This window comes from Anabrus simplex, chromosome 2 (assembly GCF_040414725.1).
Source record: "Anabrus simplex isolate iqAnaSimp1 chromosome 2, ASM4041472v1, whole genome shotgun sequence".
NCBI classification, from domain to species: domain Eukaryota; kingdom Metazoa; phylum Arthropoda; class Insecta; order Orthoptera; family Tettigoniidae; genus Anabrus; species Anabrus simplex.
The window spans coordinates 775727401-775747179 of record NC_090266.1 but is presented as its reverse complement, the minus strand read 5'-3'; the positions used below and the strand labels follow the sequence as shown (position 1 = coordinate 775747179).

At 36.6% G+C, this 19779-nt stretch overlaps 1 protein-coding gene across 1 annotated transcript in view; it reads left to right on the top strand.

Moving 5' to 3' along the window:
- Positions 1-19779, top strand: part of LOC136863684 (roundabout homolog 2-like) — a 231455-nt gene that overhangs the window by 103347 nt on the left and 108329 nt on the right. Inside the window, exons 8-10 of the mRNA XM_068226035.1 lie at positions 3943-4302; positions 8987-9218; positions 13832-13947. Coding sequence (XP_068082136.1) covers positions 3943-4302; positions 8987-9218; positions 13832-13947 — 708 coding nt within the window. The remainder of the gene's footprint in view (positions 1-3942; positions 4303-8986; positions 9219-13831; positions 13948-19779) is intronic.

Sequence of the window (19779 nt, the reverse complement as noted above, 5' to 3'; positions counted from 1 at the left end):
TTATAGATGTTCAGGACCCCACAGCAAGATGCAAGACCGCTACTCGGCGGTAAATTACATCTGCTGCCATTGTTATTGCTGACTATGTGACCAGCACCTTTGTCGCGCCTAGGCAAGTACATGGGATTTCTGGCTATACAAATGATATACTTCCGTGCATTATTGACCTTATTATAGAGGTGAACAATTGCACCATCAATATCATTCCTATCGTTTATTTCAAATGTGTTTAAATTTTTATTTTTATTCCAGGAGAATCTACTGTAATCTAAGAACGTTATCCAAAGGAAAAGGTGGCTCTTGGAAACGAACCCAGGAAAGATTAAATATGATCTTTTTATGATCAGAATAAGTACATTGAAAATCCACAGTCTGTTTCCAGTAATTCAACCGGGTCAGAAATCGAATTAATGAAGCCCCATCTAGCGGCAAGGATAGGAATTGTGCTGGCTGCCGAAGCCTGTCGCACTCCTCTGGGTCAATGATTAATAAATGACAAATGAAATGATATTGGAGAATGTTGCTGGAATGAATGATGACAGGGAAAACCGGAGTACCTGGAGAAAACCCTGTCCCGCCTCCACTTAGTCCAGCACAAATCTCACATGGAGAGACCGGGATTTGAACCACGGAACCCAGCGGTAAGAAGCCGGTGCACTGCCGCCTGAGCCACGAAGGCTCCTAATAAGTACATTGAACAGAAAAATCAATTGGTCTCAACTGTTTTTTTACCCCGCTACCATTAAGTTGATTCCCCCCACCGCCCCGAAAAAAGAAGGCGTGTTTCTTTAAGTTTAAAGGAGATTCCAAACACCAATGTTACCTTCAGTTTTGAGATGTAAGTATCCCCTTAAAAATAATTCACTTTTTCACTCCTTTTCACATTCCCCCCCCCCCCCCCAAGTGAATTTTCCGGCAAAAAATACTTGTTTCTTTAAAAGTAAAGGATCTTCTGAATACCTATTATCACGACTCTAGCATCTTAAGTTTCTGAGATATGTATCCTCATAAAAGTAAGTAAACTCCTTTTCAATCCCATCCCGCAAGAGGATTCCCCCCCCCCCCCCCGCAAACGCGTTCTTCTTTGTATTTAAAGGAGATCCAAATACCAATTTTCACGCCTGTAACAATTTTAGTTTTTATTAGATGTAAGTATCCACATACAATTACTTCAATTAATTTTTCAATTCTTTCACCTCCCCCCATTCATTGGATTTTCCGAGAATACGTGTTTCTTTACTTTTAAAGCAGATTCCAAACACCAGATTTCACGTCTGTAACATCCTCAGTTTTTGAGATATCAGTATCCTGATTAAAAAATTTAACCCCGTTTTCAGTCACTTTTACCCCACGCTCCGCGCATCCAAGTGGCTTTACCGAAAACAAAAAAACAAAAACAAAAAAGTTTCTTTATTTTTAATAGCGATAAAAATACCATTTTTTCACTCCTGCAGATGTTAAGTTTTTGAGATACACTGAGGAAATTCTCATTTTAAAATTTCACCCCCTTTTTAGTTCCCTACCGGGCGAGTTGGCCGTGCGTGTAGAGGCGCGCGGCTGTGAGCTTGCATCCGGGAGATAGTAAGTTCGAATCCCACTATCGGCAGCCCTGAAAATGGTTTACCGTGGTTTCCCATTTTCACACCAGGCAAATGCTGGGGCTGTACCTTAATTAAGGCCACGGCCGCTTCCCTCCAACTCCTAGGCCTTTCCTATCCCATCGTCGCCGTAAGACCTATCTGTGTCGGTGTGACGTAAAGCCCCTAGCAAAAAAAATTTAGTTCCCCTTTAGTGGATTTTCTAAAAACAAATTACCTATGTTTCTTTGCTTTTACAGGACATTCCAAATACTAATGTTTACGTCTGTAATATTTTACGTTTCTGAGATATACTGTAGATAATGTATTTCTAAAAATTCACCGCAATTTGTCACTCCTGTTTAACCCCTTCAATTGGATTTTCCAAAAGCAAAAAATACGTGTTTCTTTATTTGTAAGGAGATCCCAGATACCAATTTTCAGCTTTGTAATATCTTCAGTTTCTGGGATATAAGTATCCTCATTAAAGGCATTCAGTCCATTTTTCTTCCTTTTTCACCCCTCCTATTGGGATTTTCAGAGCACAAAAAATACGTGTTTCTTTGTTTTTAAAGGAGATTCTAAATATCAAGTTTTACATCCGAAAACTTTTAAAGTTTTGAGAATAGGTACACTCATTTTAAAATTTCACCCCCCTTTTCATCCTCCCACTATTAGTATTTTCCAAAAACAAAAATTAAGTGTTTCTTTATTTTTAAGGGAGTTCCCAAATACCAATTTTCATATCTGTAATATCTTCAGTTTCTGATATATAAGTATCCTCATTAAAGGCATTCAACCACTTTTTCACCCCTTTTCACCCCTCCTATTCAGACTTTCCGAAAACAAAAAATATGTTTTTATTTTTAAAAGGAGATTCTAGATACCAATTTTTACATCTGTATACTTTTAAAGTTTTGAGATATATAGATACACTCGTTTTAAAAATTCACCCCCGTTTTCGCTCCTCATTATTTGGATTTTCCAAAAACAAAAAAAATACTTGTTTCTTTATTTTTAAAGGAGATCCCAAACACCAATTTTCAGGTCTGTAATATCTTCAGTTTCTGAAATATAAGTAGCCTCATTAAAGGCATTCAACCCATTTTTCACCCTTTTTCACCCTTCCTATATGGATTTTCTGAAAACAAAAAAATACATGTTTCTTTATTTTTAAAGGAGATTCTAAATACCAATTTTTACATCTGTAAACTTTTAAAGTTCTGAGAAATAGATACATTCATTTTAAAATTTAACCCCCCTTTTCACCCCCTTAGTGATGGAATATCCAAAAATCCACCCTTAGCGAGCACGTACATTGTAATGTAAATGTATCCTCTAAATTTCATTTCTTTATGTCCAGTATTTTTGGCTCGGTGATGATGAATCAGTCAGTCAGTCAGTCAGTCAGGACATGTTCTTTTATATATATAGATTTGTCTCTCAGTTTTCATGACATGGAGAGTCTGTAAAGTGATGAACGATTGGTTGGTTATATGTATTACCGACCCATATCCATTTGCTATGTTTTCCTTTTACACACAGGGCTTTATGAAAAATTTCACATTCACTCATATCAGGCGAACTGTCACTTTCACTTAAAGTCCCCTCTTCAATATTATCTTAATCACCATTACTGTCCTCCGAATCACAGTCTAAAACACTTTCAATTAATTCAACAATAGCATTGCTGTCACTGGTCTGTCACTATGCCTACAGGAGACTATGCTAAGAGACTGACACCTGATGAAATGTTTGTGCTTTCAGGGGCCACAATTGTGCAATAAATAACAGTACATGTTCTTAGAAGGAGAGCTGTAAACAAGCCACATTCCTGTTCTATTCATAAAAATTCAAAAGGAAAACACTTGCAGGGGCCATCATAATATAAGTTACATATGATTCGGTGCAGTGCATGAATGTCTCATCATTTGAGCTGAAGTCCTGACCTGTGCTGGTGTGATCATAACATCAAATGAGTCGAGTGAGTTGAAGGCATGTTTGACTCACACCTACCTCACAGCATCAACACTAGGTGATGACTAATGCTCACGAAGTGTACAGCATATATTTAAAGCAGGATTGTGAGAAAGCATAATGAGAAGTGTAGCACTATATAGAGAAAAGGGAGGGGCTATACTGAACATTTGCTGTGATGAAACATGCAACAATATGCACATATATTGTGCTTTTCCTTTCACTTTCCTATTCATATGAATGTGCTTGCCCAGTGTATGAACCCAACATTCTGCAGAGAGGGAAAAAGAGAGAGTATGTGTGTATATGAGAGAGGGAAGGAGTGAGAGATAGAGAGAGAGAGAGCAATATTTTGATTTGAAGCTTATGATCCTTTTATGTTTCACAGGTGGAATTATTTGGGCGTGAACAAACTGCTGGACCCAGTAATTATGGACATATTGGCTCTGGGAATGGTTGGATAGTTGTAGCGCGACGTATTCAAGGTCCAGTATATACCCAGCATCATTTACAACCAGGAGTGAGCTATACATTTCTTGTACGAGCAGAGAACTCGCATGGTCTCTCGCCACCAAGTCCTCTTTCAGAATCAGTTTCATTGCCAGCCAGAGGCCTATCATGGCCAGGAAGTGTTGGTGAGGAGGAACACTTGTTAAATGAAGCTAGAGGTAGTCTCATGGCTGGCCATGTGGTAGAGCTTACAGATGCACAACCTGTTAGTTCAACATCTGTTAAGCTAGTTTGGGAAGTAAGTACAAAATCTATTTCTTAGAAATTAAAAGCAGAATGCAATGGTAGCCTTTTGACATTTTATATATATATATGTTGTAAATATGTTATAAATAAACCATTAAAATACACTTTATAATCTATGAATAGCTGGTATAATTACTTTTTTAGACAGCAATAGTAATTCTTTGTGTTTAACATCCCTTCGATAACTTTTGGTCTTCAAGGGACACCAAAGTACTCTGAGAAGATGCTCTTTTAAAGTACCTATGACTTAATCAGCTGACAATTCTGTCTTATTTAAGGACTCAGGAATTAAGAGCCAACTAACTGTGCTAAAATGCAAATCTGCAGCCTTGAGCATAGGATTCAAGCACTTTACCAACTGAGCTGTTCAACTGACTTTTCTTTTCCATATACAGATTAACTTTTACAATATTACATCGTATCATTACCAGCAGGCAATGTTGAAACCAGTACTGATAAGCATAAATTCCATATTCAAAATCTATTATTAAACAGTAGTAGCAGTAGTAATAGCAATAGTATTTGTTGTTGTTGTTGCATCATACCTAACAGTCCCATGCACTTTTTACATGTGAAATCCGTTTAATAACCTACAAACCAGTTGTATCTAGCCTATATTTGTGTGTTTCCTTGTAACTAATTGAGGCTATTCCAGAGAACGAAGCAACTATGGCCTGTAGGTAAGATACTTGCTAGCACTTGCCTGAAATTGAAGTGGGAAACCCCCAAAAGCCACATATAAAATGGCTGGAATTTTAACTCACTTTGCTTCCTGTCTTCCTAGGCAGCTCAAAATTTAGCTACTCATTTTTTTCCCAATACTTTAAGAATAATTAATCCACAATAAAAGAAATAGCCATAAGTGTGTTAAGAGATGCTCTGTATATTGTACATCATCATCTGCAACCATTTCACTGAAAAGTGAATCGATGCATTTGCTCTTCAGATTGCTCGGATTTCTCGTTTATAATAATGCAAAATTTACTCTATGATTGTTTACCTTTACATTAAATACTGAGCTGTACCTCAATCAATCAATCAATCAATCTGCATTTAGGACTGTCGCCCAGGTGCCAGATCCCTATCAATTGTTTACTTAGATTTTTTGTAAATGTTTTCAAAGAACTTAGAAATATCTCAAACCTTTTCCTTCATAAATTATTCCAATCCCTTACTTCTCATCCTATAACTGAATATTTGCCCCAATTTGTCCTCATGAGTTCAAACTTTATCTCCATATTATATTTCCTACTTTTGAAAGCTCCATGGTAACACTTGGCTAAAGGCACTGTCTGTTGGGGATCTTCTTCTCTCTCTCTCTCTCTCTCTCTCTCTCTCTCTCTCTCTCTCTATCTCTATCTCTGTCTCAGGTGGAATTCTTCTTTCTTTATTTCTTTCTTTCTTTCTTTGTTTTTTCTTACCCATATGCACTAGAGTGTAGGTCCTTGTACTTCATATAACAATTCCTGAAACACTCATAAGACTAGCACTGTCACTGTGCTCTAGATATAAAATAAGAGTTTTGTCTGTACATTGCTCAGTATTAAACAAGAATGGTATTTCTGTATCGATCATGTCCATATTAAGAAGGAATGTAATATTAAATTGTCTGTCTGTCTGTCTGTCTGTCTGTCTGTCTGTCTGTCTGTCTGTCTGTCTGTCTGTCTGTCTGTCTGTCTGTCTGTCTGTCTGTCTGTCTGTCTGTCTGTCTGTCTGTCTGTCTGTCTGTCTGTCTGTCTGTCTGTCTGTCTGTCTGTCTGTCTGTCTGTCTGTCTACACATCAAGAGTAAATGGTTGAAGAATATTTAATGAAAATTGGTATGTAAATTTGGGGAATAATTAACTACACTATAGGATACAAATAATAATATTCACACTGAGTGAAATAGTAGTTTAGAGGTAGGCCTAAAATTTAATTCTCAAATATATATTTTATTAATGGTCCTATCAATACATACTACATAACAAACATTGTAGAGGATACAATTTCCAATAATTTGTGTGTGGTACAGTTCTACTGTACCAGCTATGGTAATAGAGATATTCATGAATTTAGATTTTTTGTTGCTTATTCCATATTGACGCCAAACCACAAGAAGATAAGTGAACAGGATTGAATGAAAATTGGTATGTAAAGTTGGGGAATAAGTCACTACAATTTAGGCTATAAGTAATGTTATTCAACCTGCGTGAAATGGTAGTGTAGGGGAAGGCCTAAAGTTTAATTCTTAAATATCTATGTTATTAGTGGTCCCATCATCATCGTCATCATCATCAATATCCCACTCCAGTCACCAGGGTGTGGTTAACAAACCTCCTTCACTCCTTTCTGTCCTTCAACTTTTCCTGCTCCATTACTTCTGCCACATCCAATCCAGCACCCCTAATGTCCTTCCAAATCTGATCCATCCAACTTCTTCTCGGTCTTCCAACTGCTCTCTTTCCAATTCCCTTCTTACTACCCATTCCTTTCCCATTTTTTTTACATGTCCGAAACATCTCAGTCTTCCTTCCTGTATCTTCTGTACTAATGGTTCTATATTTACCTCTTCTCTGATTTTAATGTTTTGAATTCTATCTCTTGTTGTCTTTTTAACCGATGTTCTTAAAAATTTCATTTCTACTGCTTGGATTTTACAATCTTGTCTCTTATTAGTTACCAGCGTTTCTAGTTCGTATGTTGCAATTGGTATGAAATACTGTTTATATAATGTTAATTTTGTTCTCTTGGGTATTTTGTCATCCCATAAAAGCTCTCTGACTTGAGGATAAAATGCTGTACCTTTACTTAGTCTCTTATTAATTTCAGGGTTGATTTCATTACTTCCATTAATAATGCTACCCAGATATGTAAACTGTTCTACGTTCTTTAACCGTTCTCCATCTATGTTCACTCGGCTTCTCTTTTTCTCTTGGGCCAATGACCTTTGATGTTAGGCCCCTTAAAACAACAAGCACAACAAGCATCTTTTTCTCTTTTCCACAGTGCATGACTACAGTTTTCTTTTTACTAATTACAATCCCATACCCCTTCAGATTTTCATTTCAAACGTCCAGTCTCTTTTGTACTTCCTTTTCTCCCTTTCGCCAAATCACTACATCATGTGCAAATACCAAAACATTCACTTCATCACTACTGATACTCTGTTTTACACATTTTATGATTTCATCCATCAATATAATAAACAATAATGGAGACAGTGCACTTCCTGCCTTGAGGACTTTTTTGTATAAAATGTTTCGGAGTCACACTCCCCACTTGTACACTGCTTTTACTCTCATGATACAACATTTTTATCTTGTTAGTGATTCCACTGATAAATAATACATATAACAAGTTATAGAGAGCTATGATAACAGAGGTATTCATGAATTCAGACTCTTGTTGCTTAGTCCATATCAACGCGAGTATCGCTAACATTGTTCAAACTTGTGGTGGGTTTGTTGTGATTGTCTTAAGGTGAAAAACCACGTGGTCATCACCCCATATCAACAAGGAAGATTGTGAAGGTGACTATCAAAATGAGAACAAAATATTTTAAAGGAATGATGCTTGAAGAATAAGACAAGAGGGAGTTGTGATGTGAGAAAGAAGGACCCACTTTACATTGGATGCTCTAGTATCACAGAGTCAGAAAAAAACAGAATGTGAACACCTACAATATCAAAAGCCCATAAAATTGATCAATAACAACATTCCTGTTACACTGACCACTGTTTTATTGTGTTGCACTTTGACTCTTCTGCTGCCAGTCATTTCGATATGCAACATTACTGCTTCATATTGCATGAGCTAAGGGAGTTACCTACCCAAGTACAACAGCCTTCCTGAATATTGTGGGAATTACCATGCCATCGTCCTGTTCATACATTCTCATTACTACTGGTATGTAACAAACAGGTTCATCACATATTCATACTTTTACTCTTGCTGTGAATTGGAAATCATTTCTTCTTTAACTCAACCACCAACATGGCCTGATTACATTTTTCACAAACTTCCAAATATTTCTGGAAATATTAATTCTATCTAAACAATGCATCTAACAGCAATACATAGATGTTTTACAATATTTTCTTTTTCTTTAATTTCTCATACATTTTTACCTTATGAGCAATAATAATGGCAATATTCAAAAATTTATGACTTTATTGGCAAGTACAACAACAATTTACAAACTTCATCTTATTACAATTTACAAACTTCAGTCGAGTGTTGCCAACGGGAATAGTCTCTATTGTTCAGTCATCGTGGTAATCACCTAGCTAATAAACATGGTAATTGTTGTTGGGATTGTTTAAATAAGCTGTAAACACTCTATCATTAGCCACTATTGATCAGGAAGATAATGAAAATGACTACTGAAATGAGAGGAAAGCATGATCACTTGAAGAATGAGGTAAAGGGAGGTGGTTGTTACCAAGCTCGAAGAAAACGAAATGTGATGGCCTACAATGTTCTAAGTATGTAAAACTTATCAACTATAATATTACACTGATTCAGAATTGTTAGCTGAGATCTTCTGCAACTTTACTGCTTCAATTACACAAACAGTAACTCAGTAACTGCTAGTATTTTCTAATTTTGTTTTATTTGTAAGATGTGCTTAAAAATAAGGTATCTTAATTAAATCACTTGTTTCTATCCAATTAGAAAGTTCTTTTATTTGTTTCAGATATTAAGTTCAGAATTTGTAGAAGGATTCTATATCTACTCTCGGCCTCTGGATGGTGCTCGATCACCTGAGTCTTATAAAATGTTGACTGTATTACATGCTGGTGGTGCATCAGGATTCCTGGTCACAGGACTGACCAAATTTACACGATATGAGTTCTTTCTGATTCCTTTCTACAAAACTGTAGATGGACGCCCATCTAACTCCCGAACTGTAAGGACCCATGAGGACGGTAAGCTGTAAGGATTTGATGTGTGTGAGAGCAACAGGTTATCCACTTTTTTAAAAGAAATTCCTGGAAAAGGGTGTAGGCCCTAAGTTTATTATAATGAGGAATTATCGATTCTCCATAAAGGAATGTTGTCTATACTGAAAAGTACATTAAACACTGAAAAATTTCCATAAATACATTAATAAAATATTTTTCATGGATATTTATTATTATAAATTAGCAATAGATGCAAATGTCATTTACATTTCATATGTAGAACGAAATGTTGGTGAACAAAGCTTACTTTCAGTTGCTTAACTTGCAATTTAGTTCTTCTAACACTGTATCTTAATTTTCCTTACTTTCATAAACTTCACAACACCTTATGCTTTGCTTTTTGGCTGGTCTAATATTTACAGTTATGTTATGTATTTTGGATTGTCTTCTAAAATACAGAAGTATTTGAAATTATCAATGAAATATTTGGAAGTTTGGCTGAAATACATTCATCCCTGCTTGATGGAAGAAGATTTTCCAAGATCTTATATCTCATAGATAAATCATTAAGATAAAGATTTATGCCAGAGTATTTCCTTGGAATGAGTACCAAGGATTCATTTTAAAAGGATCTTAGTACATTGCCTAGTAAAATAAACCTATGAAATGCACTGAGAAATATTTTCAGGATCACATGTACCTGGCAATAGAACAAATGGAACACCTTGTGTAATTCAGGCAATGTGACACATATTCACTTAATCCATTTACTTATAGTCACTGATACAACATTGTCAATGTCTCCCTTTCATATGGACATCATATTATCTTATCATTGTAGAATGGTCGAAGACAAAATATGTGTAAGTTACCATCGAGGATAACAAACAGGTTAGCTCAGTGCATTGCAGCACGGCCAGTTATGGCTGCTAGCTCTGTAGTTGGGAGGCAGGTAGGTTTGAATCCCTTGCTGATTATTGTTGAAATGGTTTTCCATGGTTTCTCATTTCAACATCAGCCAAATGCTAGGGTGGTACCTTTCCCATGGTCATGCCTGCTTTCTTCCCATTCCCAGCCCAGATAATTACACCTTTTCCCACAGATAACACCCTCACACAGCCATTTTGTAGCAACCCCATGGACTATACTGTAACAGGAAAAGCAGCTGAAAAACTGTTGAGCTGAACATGTCCTCAGACACTCCTGGCACTAAACAGCCATGCAATAAAAAAACTATAGAAAATACATTAATAAAAAACTGGCTGTCTGAATATCAACATACTCTGACAACATAGCATGAACACTGTACATCAAAATAATCTTTTTAAATCTCATTATTCTTGTAGATGCCAGAACCTAACAGAGTGGCCATGGGTGTTAACACACTATGGCTATGGATCCAAGCTCTGCATTCAGGAGATGATTGTGTTTTAACTTGACTGCCCTGAGATTGGCTTTCTATGGTTTCCCAATTTCAATGTCGGGAAGTTCCTGTTCAGAGACTGCAGCAAATTCCTTTCTCCTCCTTACCAATTTTATTCACCACCATTCATTTCATCTTCATTCAGTCATTAAGAAGGACATCTGGTCGTAAAAACATGCCTTATAATTTCATCTCACCTTATCTCAACCTCGTATCAGAAAATGGAACTAGGGATAGACATACGCTCTTGTAGAAGAAAGACCAATCTCTGGTGAGATATACTGTTAAACATTCATTCCATACAGAACAAGTTGATTACTTTCATCAACCTGCCTTGATCTCACCTCTGACTTTGACAATATAAAAGTGACTGAGGTATGAGTGATACTAGTAACACCATTCACAGACTGACATGCAACAGCCAATATGATAGGCTTAGACTGCTGACCTTCTGAGTCCAAATTGGTAGATTCAGTCCCAAATCAGTCCAGTGGCATATGACATTACTCAAATATACATCAGCCTCAGGTTGGTAAGGAAACTCCTATGGGACATTATTTGAACTCCTCAGCATCTCTGAAAACACTAAGAGTAGTTAGTGGAATGTAAAACCAATAATATAACACAGTTGATATGTAATAGCATCTCCTTACTCAGTGGAGAAAGCAGGTAGAAAATGCTCACTCTTTATTTTCCTAGTATGTCTTCAGTAACACTTGGCTTTCTCTGATAATTTTATAGTAGAACTGTTACAGATCTAATCAGTCTTCTGACTGAATACTCAACAAACAAAATGATTCTCAAAATAAAAATTTTAACACAACCAATTCTCTTCTCTCTTCAGTTGACCTGACATATATGAATGTATCCGGTTAAAAAAAAAAAAAAAAAAAAAAGTGATTAGGTCCTGAAGACACTGACTGGCAGAAAAGCAAAATACTACATATTTTGGACAAAATGTACTGTTAATCCATTTCAAACCTGGTAAGATTCAAATATTTAGACATTACAATAATATAGCAGTGTATCATAAATTAAATAGCCCATATGAAAAGTTTCATTGCAATAATTGAGAAGTATTATTGATTGTGACAATCACAACAATGCATTAATATCAATTTGGAAATGTAAAAACCTGGAGCTCTGCACTGTTTTGTACGTAGTCCATTTGCCCACTTATTTGCAACACATTTCCATTGCCTCATTAATATTTCTACCTCTAGCTGCAGTTACAGCTGTGATTCAATCAGGCATGCTCAAGATGTAATCTCAAATGTTCTCTGGTGTTATGAGCTCCCATTCTGCCTGGAGTGCAGCCCAAAGATGAGCTAGTGTGTCAGGGGAATGATGCCTAGCATATCTCCCAAGCATATCCCAGATTTGTTCTGTTGTTTTAGGTCGGGGCTATAAGCAAGCAACACCATGCGTTCAATTCTGACTTCAACCAGTACACACATACACAGATATCAGTATGTGGGCAAGTATTGCCATATATCAGGATAAAGTTTTTGCCAATGACAGGTGCAAAATCACCACATGATCCACTAAAATCTTGTTGATGTATCATTGGACTGTCAGACTCCCATTCTTGATGAACACAGGCTCCGTGCATGCATTAGTGGTAATCCCAGCCTAGACTGTCACAGAGCCTCAACTGAATGGAGTAATTGCAGGTAAAGCACAGTGTGAATAACTTTCCCTGGGCCTTCTCCATACTCTTTCCCTTCCATCTCATGCCAGCAAACAAAATCTGGGTTCATCCGTAAAAACACTGAGTTCCACTACTCTACAGTTCAGTTTTGATGGGTGTTGGTAAATTGCATTAGAGAGGGACAATGCTCACATGTAAGCAGAAGCCCTATGGCAGGGCTCTTGGACTGTAGATGAACTTCATACAACCTTCCTCTTACAGACCTATCATGCTCTGTACTTGCTGCAAATGATTTCTGGGCTCCACAGTGGTTGTGTGTTGATCACGAAGAACTCGCATTACAAGAAAGCGATCACCGTGCTCAGTAGTGCTTCTCCATTGACAAGAACTGGGCCTCCTGATATAGATATTGTACTTTCTGTATCTTTTAACAGTTCTGTACACATTAAAACAAGACATCCCATAACGTCTGCCAAATAGCGTATGTTGCTCCCATCCCCCACTAATGCCACGGCCCTTCATGCATTTTCAGGAGACAGAGGCATTATAACCTGACTTAGTAATGAGAATAACTGTTGTAGACAAGCTGTAATGTCCACGAAAATATAATATGTAGTCTGAGAATTTACAGCAGTAAACCTTAAGACAGCCATTGTAGTTAATTCTTGTCCAAAGGTGGGGAATAGCAATGGTGGTGTTGTGATTGTTGCGATCAATAGTGTTTATTAATTATTGTGTTGAAACTTATCAAATGGGCTAATTAACTAATGTTACATTATCATATTGCTGTAATGTCATAGTATTTAATTTAAACAAAGTTTGAAACAAACCAACATTAAATATTTTCTGAAATTTGTTGTGATTATATTTTTCTGCCTGTGAGTATATATGTTTCTATACTTGCTTAAAATGTTGCTCAAGTTTGATTGATATGCTGTTTTCTTTCTGTTTAATGCCATTAGATCAAGAAAGGTACAGAAGAGAATTTCTGGTTCTACTTTTACAACATTAAAAATTTTGAATAAAATTTATAGGTAAAAATAACCACCATCACAAAATAATCCCATAATTCCAAGACAATACAAAACAATCAGTAATCTTTCTCTTCCATAAATATAATCATTATTGAGCAATATGGATTTGTCTCATAACATTCAACTCATAAATTGACAGAATGTTTACATTCTAAAAAATGTTTTTCCTACTATAGATTAACATACAATCTCTTGGAATTAAAATTAGCATTTATAAAGACCATATACAAATTCCTACAGTGAATGCTCTAAAGTTACCTGAGTTTGAAATAGTCCAGCATAGGGCTCAAAAATGTTACCCCTGAAATTTCTATCAGTTACATCAAAATATATTTTTGCATCCTAAATTTCTTTGGATCTACTAATAATACTCAAGCCTTAATAATGGTACATCTTCAGTGAATTCCATGGAATCCTAAGACTCAAAGTACACAGCCTTAAAATTTTATATTTTTTATTTTTATGGGATATTCTTTGGATGTTAATTTTCCTATGACTAACATTTATGCTTTTGTTTAACTCTTTGCAGTTCCATCTGAGCCACCAACTCAAATGGAAGCAAATCTTCTGAATGCAACTGCTGTTTATTTGAGGTGGAAGCCACCTCCATCCCATGCACACAATGGAATATTAAGGAGCTACCAGGTAATGAATATATTCTCTGTTGTCTACTGCATGTGTTATTCCTTGCTAATTAGGCAAATTTTAAGGGCAAACTGAAACATTATCATTAAATTCTTCCTGCTCCTGCTGTAGAAAACCGTTCTTATATCATAGAAATACTTATTACTTGCATTTGTACTTCAAACTTTTTCCTTCTAGTTCCTGTAGAGAGTTCATTTTAATAATGTTTTCTAAGGTGCAATTTTGAATTTCATTCATAAATCAAATATGAGAACTGGATATAAAAAGGTAGGTTACTTTGGAGCAATATACAGAACGTTCCCAAACATGTGGGGAGTAAAATGGGGTAGATAGTACTCTACATCCTACAACAACAAAAATGTCCCTAAGAATATATGTCTTACATTAAATCCAAGGTTCTTTAACACTACTATGCTGTACTCTCATTTAATCTAATAACAGCGGTAATCTTTGTCACCAGGCGAGTTGCATCCGGGAGATAGTGGGTTCGAATCCCACTATCGGCAGCCCTGAAGATGGTTTTCCGTGGTTTCCCATTTTCACACCAGGCAAGTGCTGGGGCTGTACCTTAATTAAGGCCATGGCCGCTTCCTTCCAACTCCTAGGCCTTTCCTATCCCATCGTCGCCATAAGACCTATCTGTGTCGGTGCGACGTAAAGCCCCTAGCAAAAAAAAATCTTTATGTCTGGTCTGCAGTTAGTTCTGATGCAAATTAGGTTATGTGTATAACTGAAAACAATTTTACATGTATTACAGGCTAGGCTACTCTATGTATTTAACTTTAATCATGCATATATAGCTCATGTATAATTGGTTAGGCTATGTTTTTCATGATCCTTGATATGTTCAGTCATTCAGAAAATGTCTGGTTATATGTATTTTACTCAAAGGATGTTAGGTTAAGGTTACATCATGTTTGTCACTTATAAAGAACTGTCCATGTTTTCTAAGTTGTTCAGGAAAACCCCCAGTGATGCATGTATTAATGTAAGTGACCTCTGTAATCTTCATGTATAAAGGACAGGTTGTGCAATACTCTAGATATTTGTAAATATCTCTAGATTATGTTCCAGAGTGACAAACATGTTTCCAGACAATTCTAGAACAGGAACTTACCAGGACTTTCCTATGTTATTACAGAATGTTCCAGGTATCTTGAAGTAATATTATATTCTGTGAAATCTGAATTATTTAGAATCATAGCCAGTATATTAAGTCCTTGGTGGTGATGTTGTTATTCAGCTCTTTTGATATTGTGACGGAAGGAGATCAGTCAGGATCTATTGTTTACCATGGGAGTGAGTTGTTAAAAGAGAGTGATGATGTTGCGTTGTTGATACTATTACAGCAGATCAGTTGTGATTTAGTAGAATGATGTGTTGACAGTCAGTTGTAGATGTAGTGAACTATCATATATCAGTCATGCCTTATTGATACTGCTTTGCTTTGATAATTGTACTGAGTGCAAAATATATACCAGTATATTTATAAGTGTATTGAGTGATGGTAGTGGTGTTAATGTATTTTACTACACCACTGTGCCTACATCAATTTGTTTATAAGTCACAGTTTTTCTATCATTGTATGGGAAATATTGGTAATAGCTTTAACTGGCACAAACAATGTTGGGTACCTATTGTCATTTTGATGTACTGCATTTGAATAGAATGAGTCCTCACAACGTCCACCAGGCAACTAATGCATGCCTGAATATGCCACCTCAGTTACTGTCAAGACATGTGTGAATACTCCAAGCATTATACATACCGGTATACGATAGCAACTTTGTTCCACATGCTGGAAAAGTACTCCAGGGTCTGTAAAATCAAGTATTTAAACACCCTGTTGAATTGCTTGATAATTCCATATCGTATGGAGATAAAACTATGTCGGTCTTATTTGGGCTTCATTGAAATATAGTTCTACTACTGATCATATGGTTACAGGTATGGTAAACTTACCCCAAGACTTCAGGAAACAGGATTTCTTTTAAACAGTAGTTAGTATTATGGTGTATTATGAATTACAAAAATGCAATGTTACTTCCTTGTTATGAGCTAAACCATTACTTAATGTTTTCTACCTACCTGCTTTTAAGTCAAGAAAATATAAAATAGATATTTCATTAGGGAGCATATTACTTAACAACAGTTCAATTGCCTAGAAACAAACGATTTCAATTAACATAAAATTCCTAACAAAATATGGCAAGCTACAGTGAGGAAACTCATTTCATTTATGATATGAATGTTAGATCAGGTTCACTGTAATTGTAATTCTTTCTGATTCATCTTACTGGAATTTATTGATTGCCATACTGCCAATAAAGAATATAATACTCTATTCCTAGTACATACAACAATGTTATTTCCATTTTTAATATTCATATCAGGATTGTACCTAAAATATAGGCTACTGCTACTTCCTTCCCAGTCTTTATACCACCACCACCATCATCATCATCATCATTACTTGAGAAGTTTTGTCTGTTTCCTAATCATATTACGAAATACAGTCACCACCAAAGAAGAGTACAAGGTAAATTCAAGCAAGGCACACATAGAAGCTGATAGGAAGGATAGAATTTATTCCCCCACCCGAAGAAAGAGCAAGGTGCTACCTGGTGGGAGACAACATAATTGTTGTCCCATCCTCTGGTCTGTGAGGCTCAGTTGCTAGTAGAGCTCTGTACTAGTACTAGTGAGACACATGATTTATTTTACCCGCTCAGTGATAGTGATTATAAAGTGCAAGGGTTATTCTGCCCGATGGCAGGTCCAAACCTCCGCAGAGGTGTTCCTGAGCTGGAGTTTACGTGCGGTAGGATGGCCAGTTCCTTTCCGCTCCTCCATTCCCTTACCCCCCACCAACAGCGCATGGCAACCCATCCAACTCCTGACCACGCCCAATGTTGCTTAACTTCGGAGATCTCATGGGATCCGGTGTTTCAACACAGCTACGGCCGTTGGCTTATAAAGTGCGAAGGAACATTATTAACGTTAAGTACACCAATGAGCAATGAATGTTTATTGTTGAAACATAACTTCGAAAAGAAAGAAATTGATGATAGGTGTATGGGAAAGTACTGTACTGCAGTCAATTTCTGGGAAGTTCTATACCATCAAAACCATACGTCCATGCTTTCTTTTAAAAGTGGCGTGCAACTAGTTCCACCATTGTCTTAACTGATGAAAAACTTGAAGATATGTGAGCCATATTTCAGGTTAGAACTCATAAACTGTCTGGCCATTCAGCACAGGAATGTGGTAGCTCACTCACTTCTATGCTGAGAGGTCTTAAAATTTATAATTTTTTCCCCTGCAAGGTTTCTTAGTGCACAAGTTAAATTTTGCTGAACCAATTGCTTATGTTAAAATGCCTGTGGATGCCACAATTCATACATGATAGAAATTTAGATCCCTTGCTTTTGACCATGTCTGACAAAACTTGGTTTCACCTCAGTGAGTACATTAATTCTTAGAATATCAGACACAGGGACACTGAAAATACCCTTACAATACATAAGGTATTGGGAAACTCTTGGGAACTCTTCGTGACACAAGAGTTGGTGTTTGGTGTCCAGACAGTGGACTGGCCTATACTATTTATGACCTCTGAACAATACCTGGACACTATTTTTCATCCCTTCTTTAACATGTTGACTGAGGAAGAGAGTGACTATGCCTACTTTCAGCAAAATAATGATATAGCGTATAGTGCACTTAAATTTATGGCTGCAATTTAAAAAATATGTTTGGTGACAAAATAATTTGGGGGGGATTATGGCCATTTAATTCCAGATCTTGGCATGTGAGACAATTATTTGTGGGGAAAATTTGAAAGAGAAAATCCATCGGAACAGTCCACATACAGCTGAGGTCCTGGGAAACTAAATTATGAGAGTGATAAGTAAAATAACACAAGACAAATTACAATATGTGTCACAAAATTTCCTTCAAAGATACCAAGTCTGCATAAAAGAAAATGGAAATTATTTTCAGCAGCATCTATGATATTAAGGTAAGAAAAGAAAATGAGTGCCTAATTTTCATTCCTTTCCTGTTTCTTTTATGATAATGAGGCTGTTTTCTAATACCTTCTTGTTGAAGAGAACAGCAGCTGTCTCCAGCAGGAAAGACCGATAGGTTTCTGGGGTTAATACAGCCTGTCCTTTCTGTCAGCTCACTATGCGTGCCTCTCTGGAGTTTGCTGTAAACTCTTGCTTGGTGGTCACTGTACATAGTACATGGTAAATGTATTGTCTGTGATATGTATGCACAATGGGTTGTTCATGGATCATGGAACATATGCTCTCAGCCAGTTAGCAACCAGAGTTCACAGTTTAACTCATAATTCCACAAGGATAAAAAAATATTGTACCTGTCTATTCAACATCGTATTTATAGATCCATCACTGTGATGGATGCCATAACAAAGACACTAAAAAGGAAGGAGCAATAGAACTTTCAAGCTTTCATCTTTCACATGGTGATCTGGGGTGAAACTGAAAATGATTTGGAGGAAAAACTGCAGAAATGGAGTCATGAGTTTAAGAGAGATGATTTAAATATCAACAAGGCTAAGATGGTGGTGGTGATGAAGTTACAGATGAGAGATGACAAACCACAAATCAGAATAAATGACACAAACTGGACAGTGTTTCAATGTTGAAGTACTTGGGTAGTATAGTATCAAAAGACAACCTTGCAAAATATGAAGTGGACAGTCCAATTAGCAAGGCAACTCAGTTTTATCACCAAGTAAGGCTACTGTTGTGGGATAAACAAGTACCATTGAAAGCTAAGATGACATTACATAAATCATATTATACACCCATTCTCACATATAGCTTGGAAACTACCACATTAACTAGACAAGACAACTCAAAACTCCAAGCTGCAGAAATGAAGTTCCTATGCACCATGATACAGAAGACCAGGAAGGACAGGTTCAGGAATGAAAAAGTCCAAGAGGAAATGGGAATAGGTGACTCCTTACTAAAAAAGATTCATAAAGCAAGACTGAAGTGGTCTGGCCATGTAAGAAGGATGAGTGCAAGCAAGACTGTAAGAAGAGAATATGAAAGAGAAGTAAAAGGATAAAGACCAGTGAACAGACCCAAAGGATAATGGACCAATCTGGTGAAGAAAGATGTCGAGGATAGAGGACAAGATTGGGAGAAGATCATGAAAGAACAATGGATTATGTACAGGCAAAGATGGAGGGAGCTCGTACACCACACCTGGGCAACTTGAGGTAATCAATGATGATGATGACGATGACGATGATGATGATGATGATAAATACAAGATCCTTACCATATGGCCAACTCACTTGACAAAATGTTTCTGTTCACTTTCTAATTCTTGTACCCACTCATATGACATAAGGAGATACTGAAAATGCCTGTCACTTTTTTCATATACTTTTGCCATTTCTTAAGAAATTACTCATTACACCTCTTAGAGAAGAAATTCAATTAATATCTTGATTTATGATATTTCAATTCAACTACGATATGTGGATTTTCCTGTACAATTGGTCATTTAATGTTTCCAGAGGGAGCCCATTCCCAGAGCATGCAATCAGGGTGCTAGTTCAGGGGAGGAATGAGCAGGCCATACATTGTTATTGAATTCTCTATTGCCAATCATGCCATAAATTATGAGTTAGCTTTACTGTTAGAGTTGCATAACTGTGAGCTTGCATTCGAGAGATGGTGGTTTGAATCCCACCGTTGGGAGCCCTGAGGATGGTTTTCTGTACTTCACTATTTTCACACTAGGCAAATGCTGAGGCTGTACCTTAAGTAAGGCCGCGGCTGCTATCTT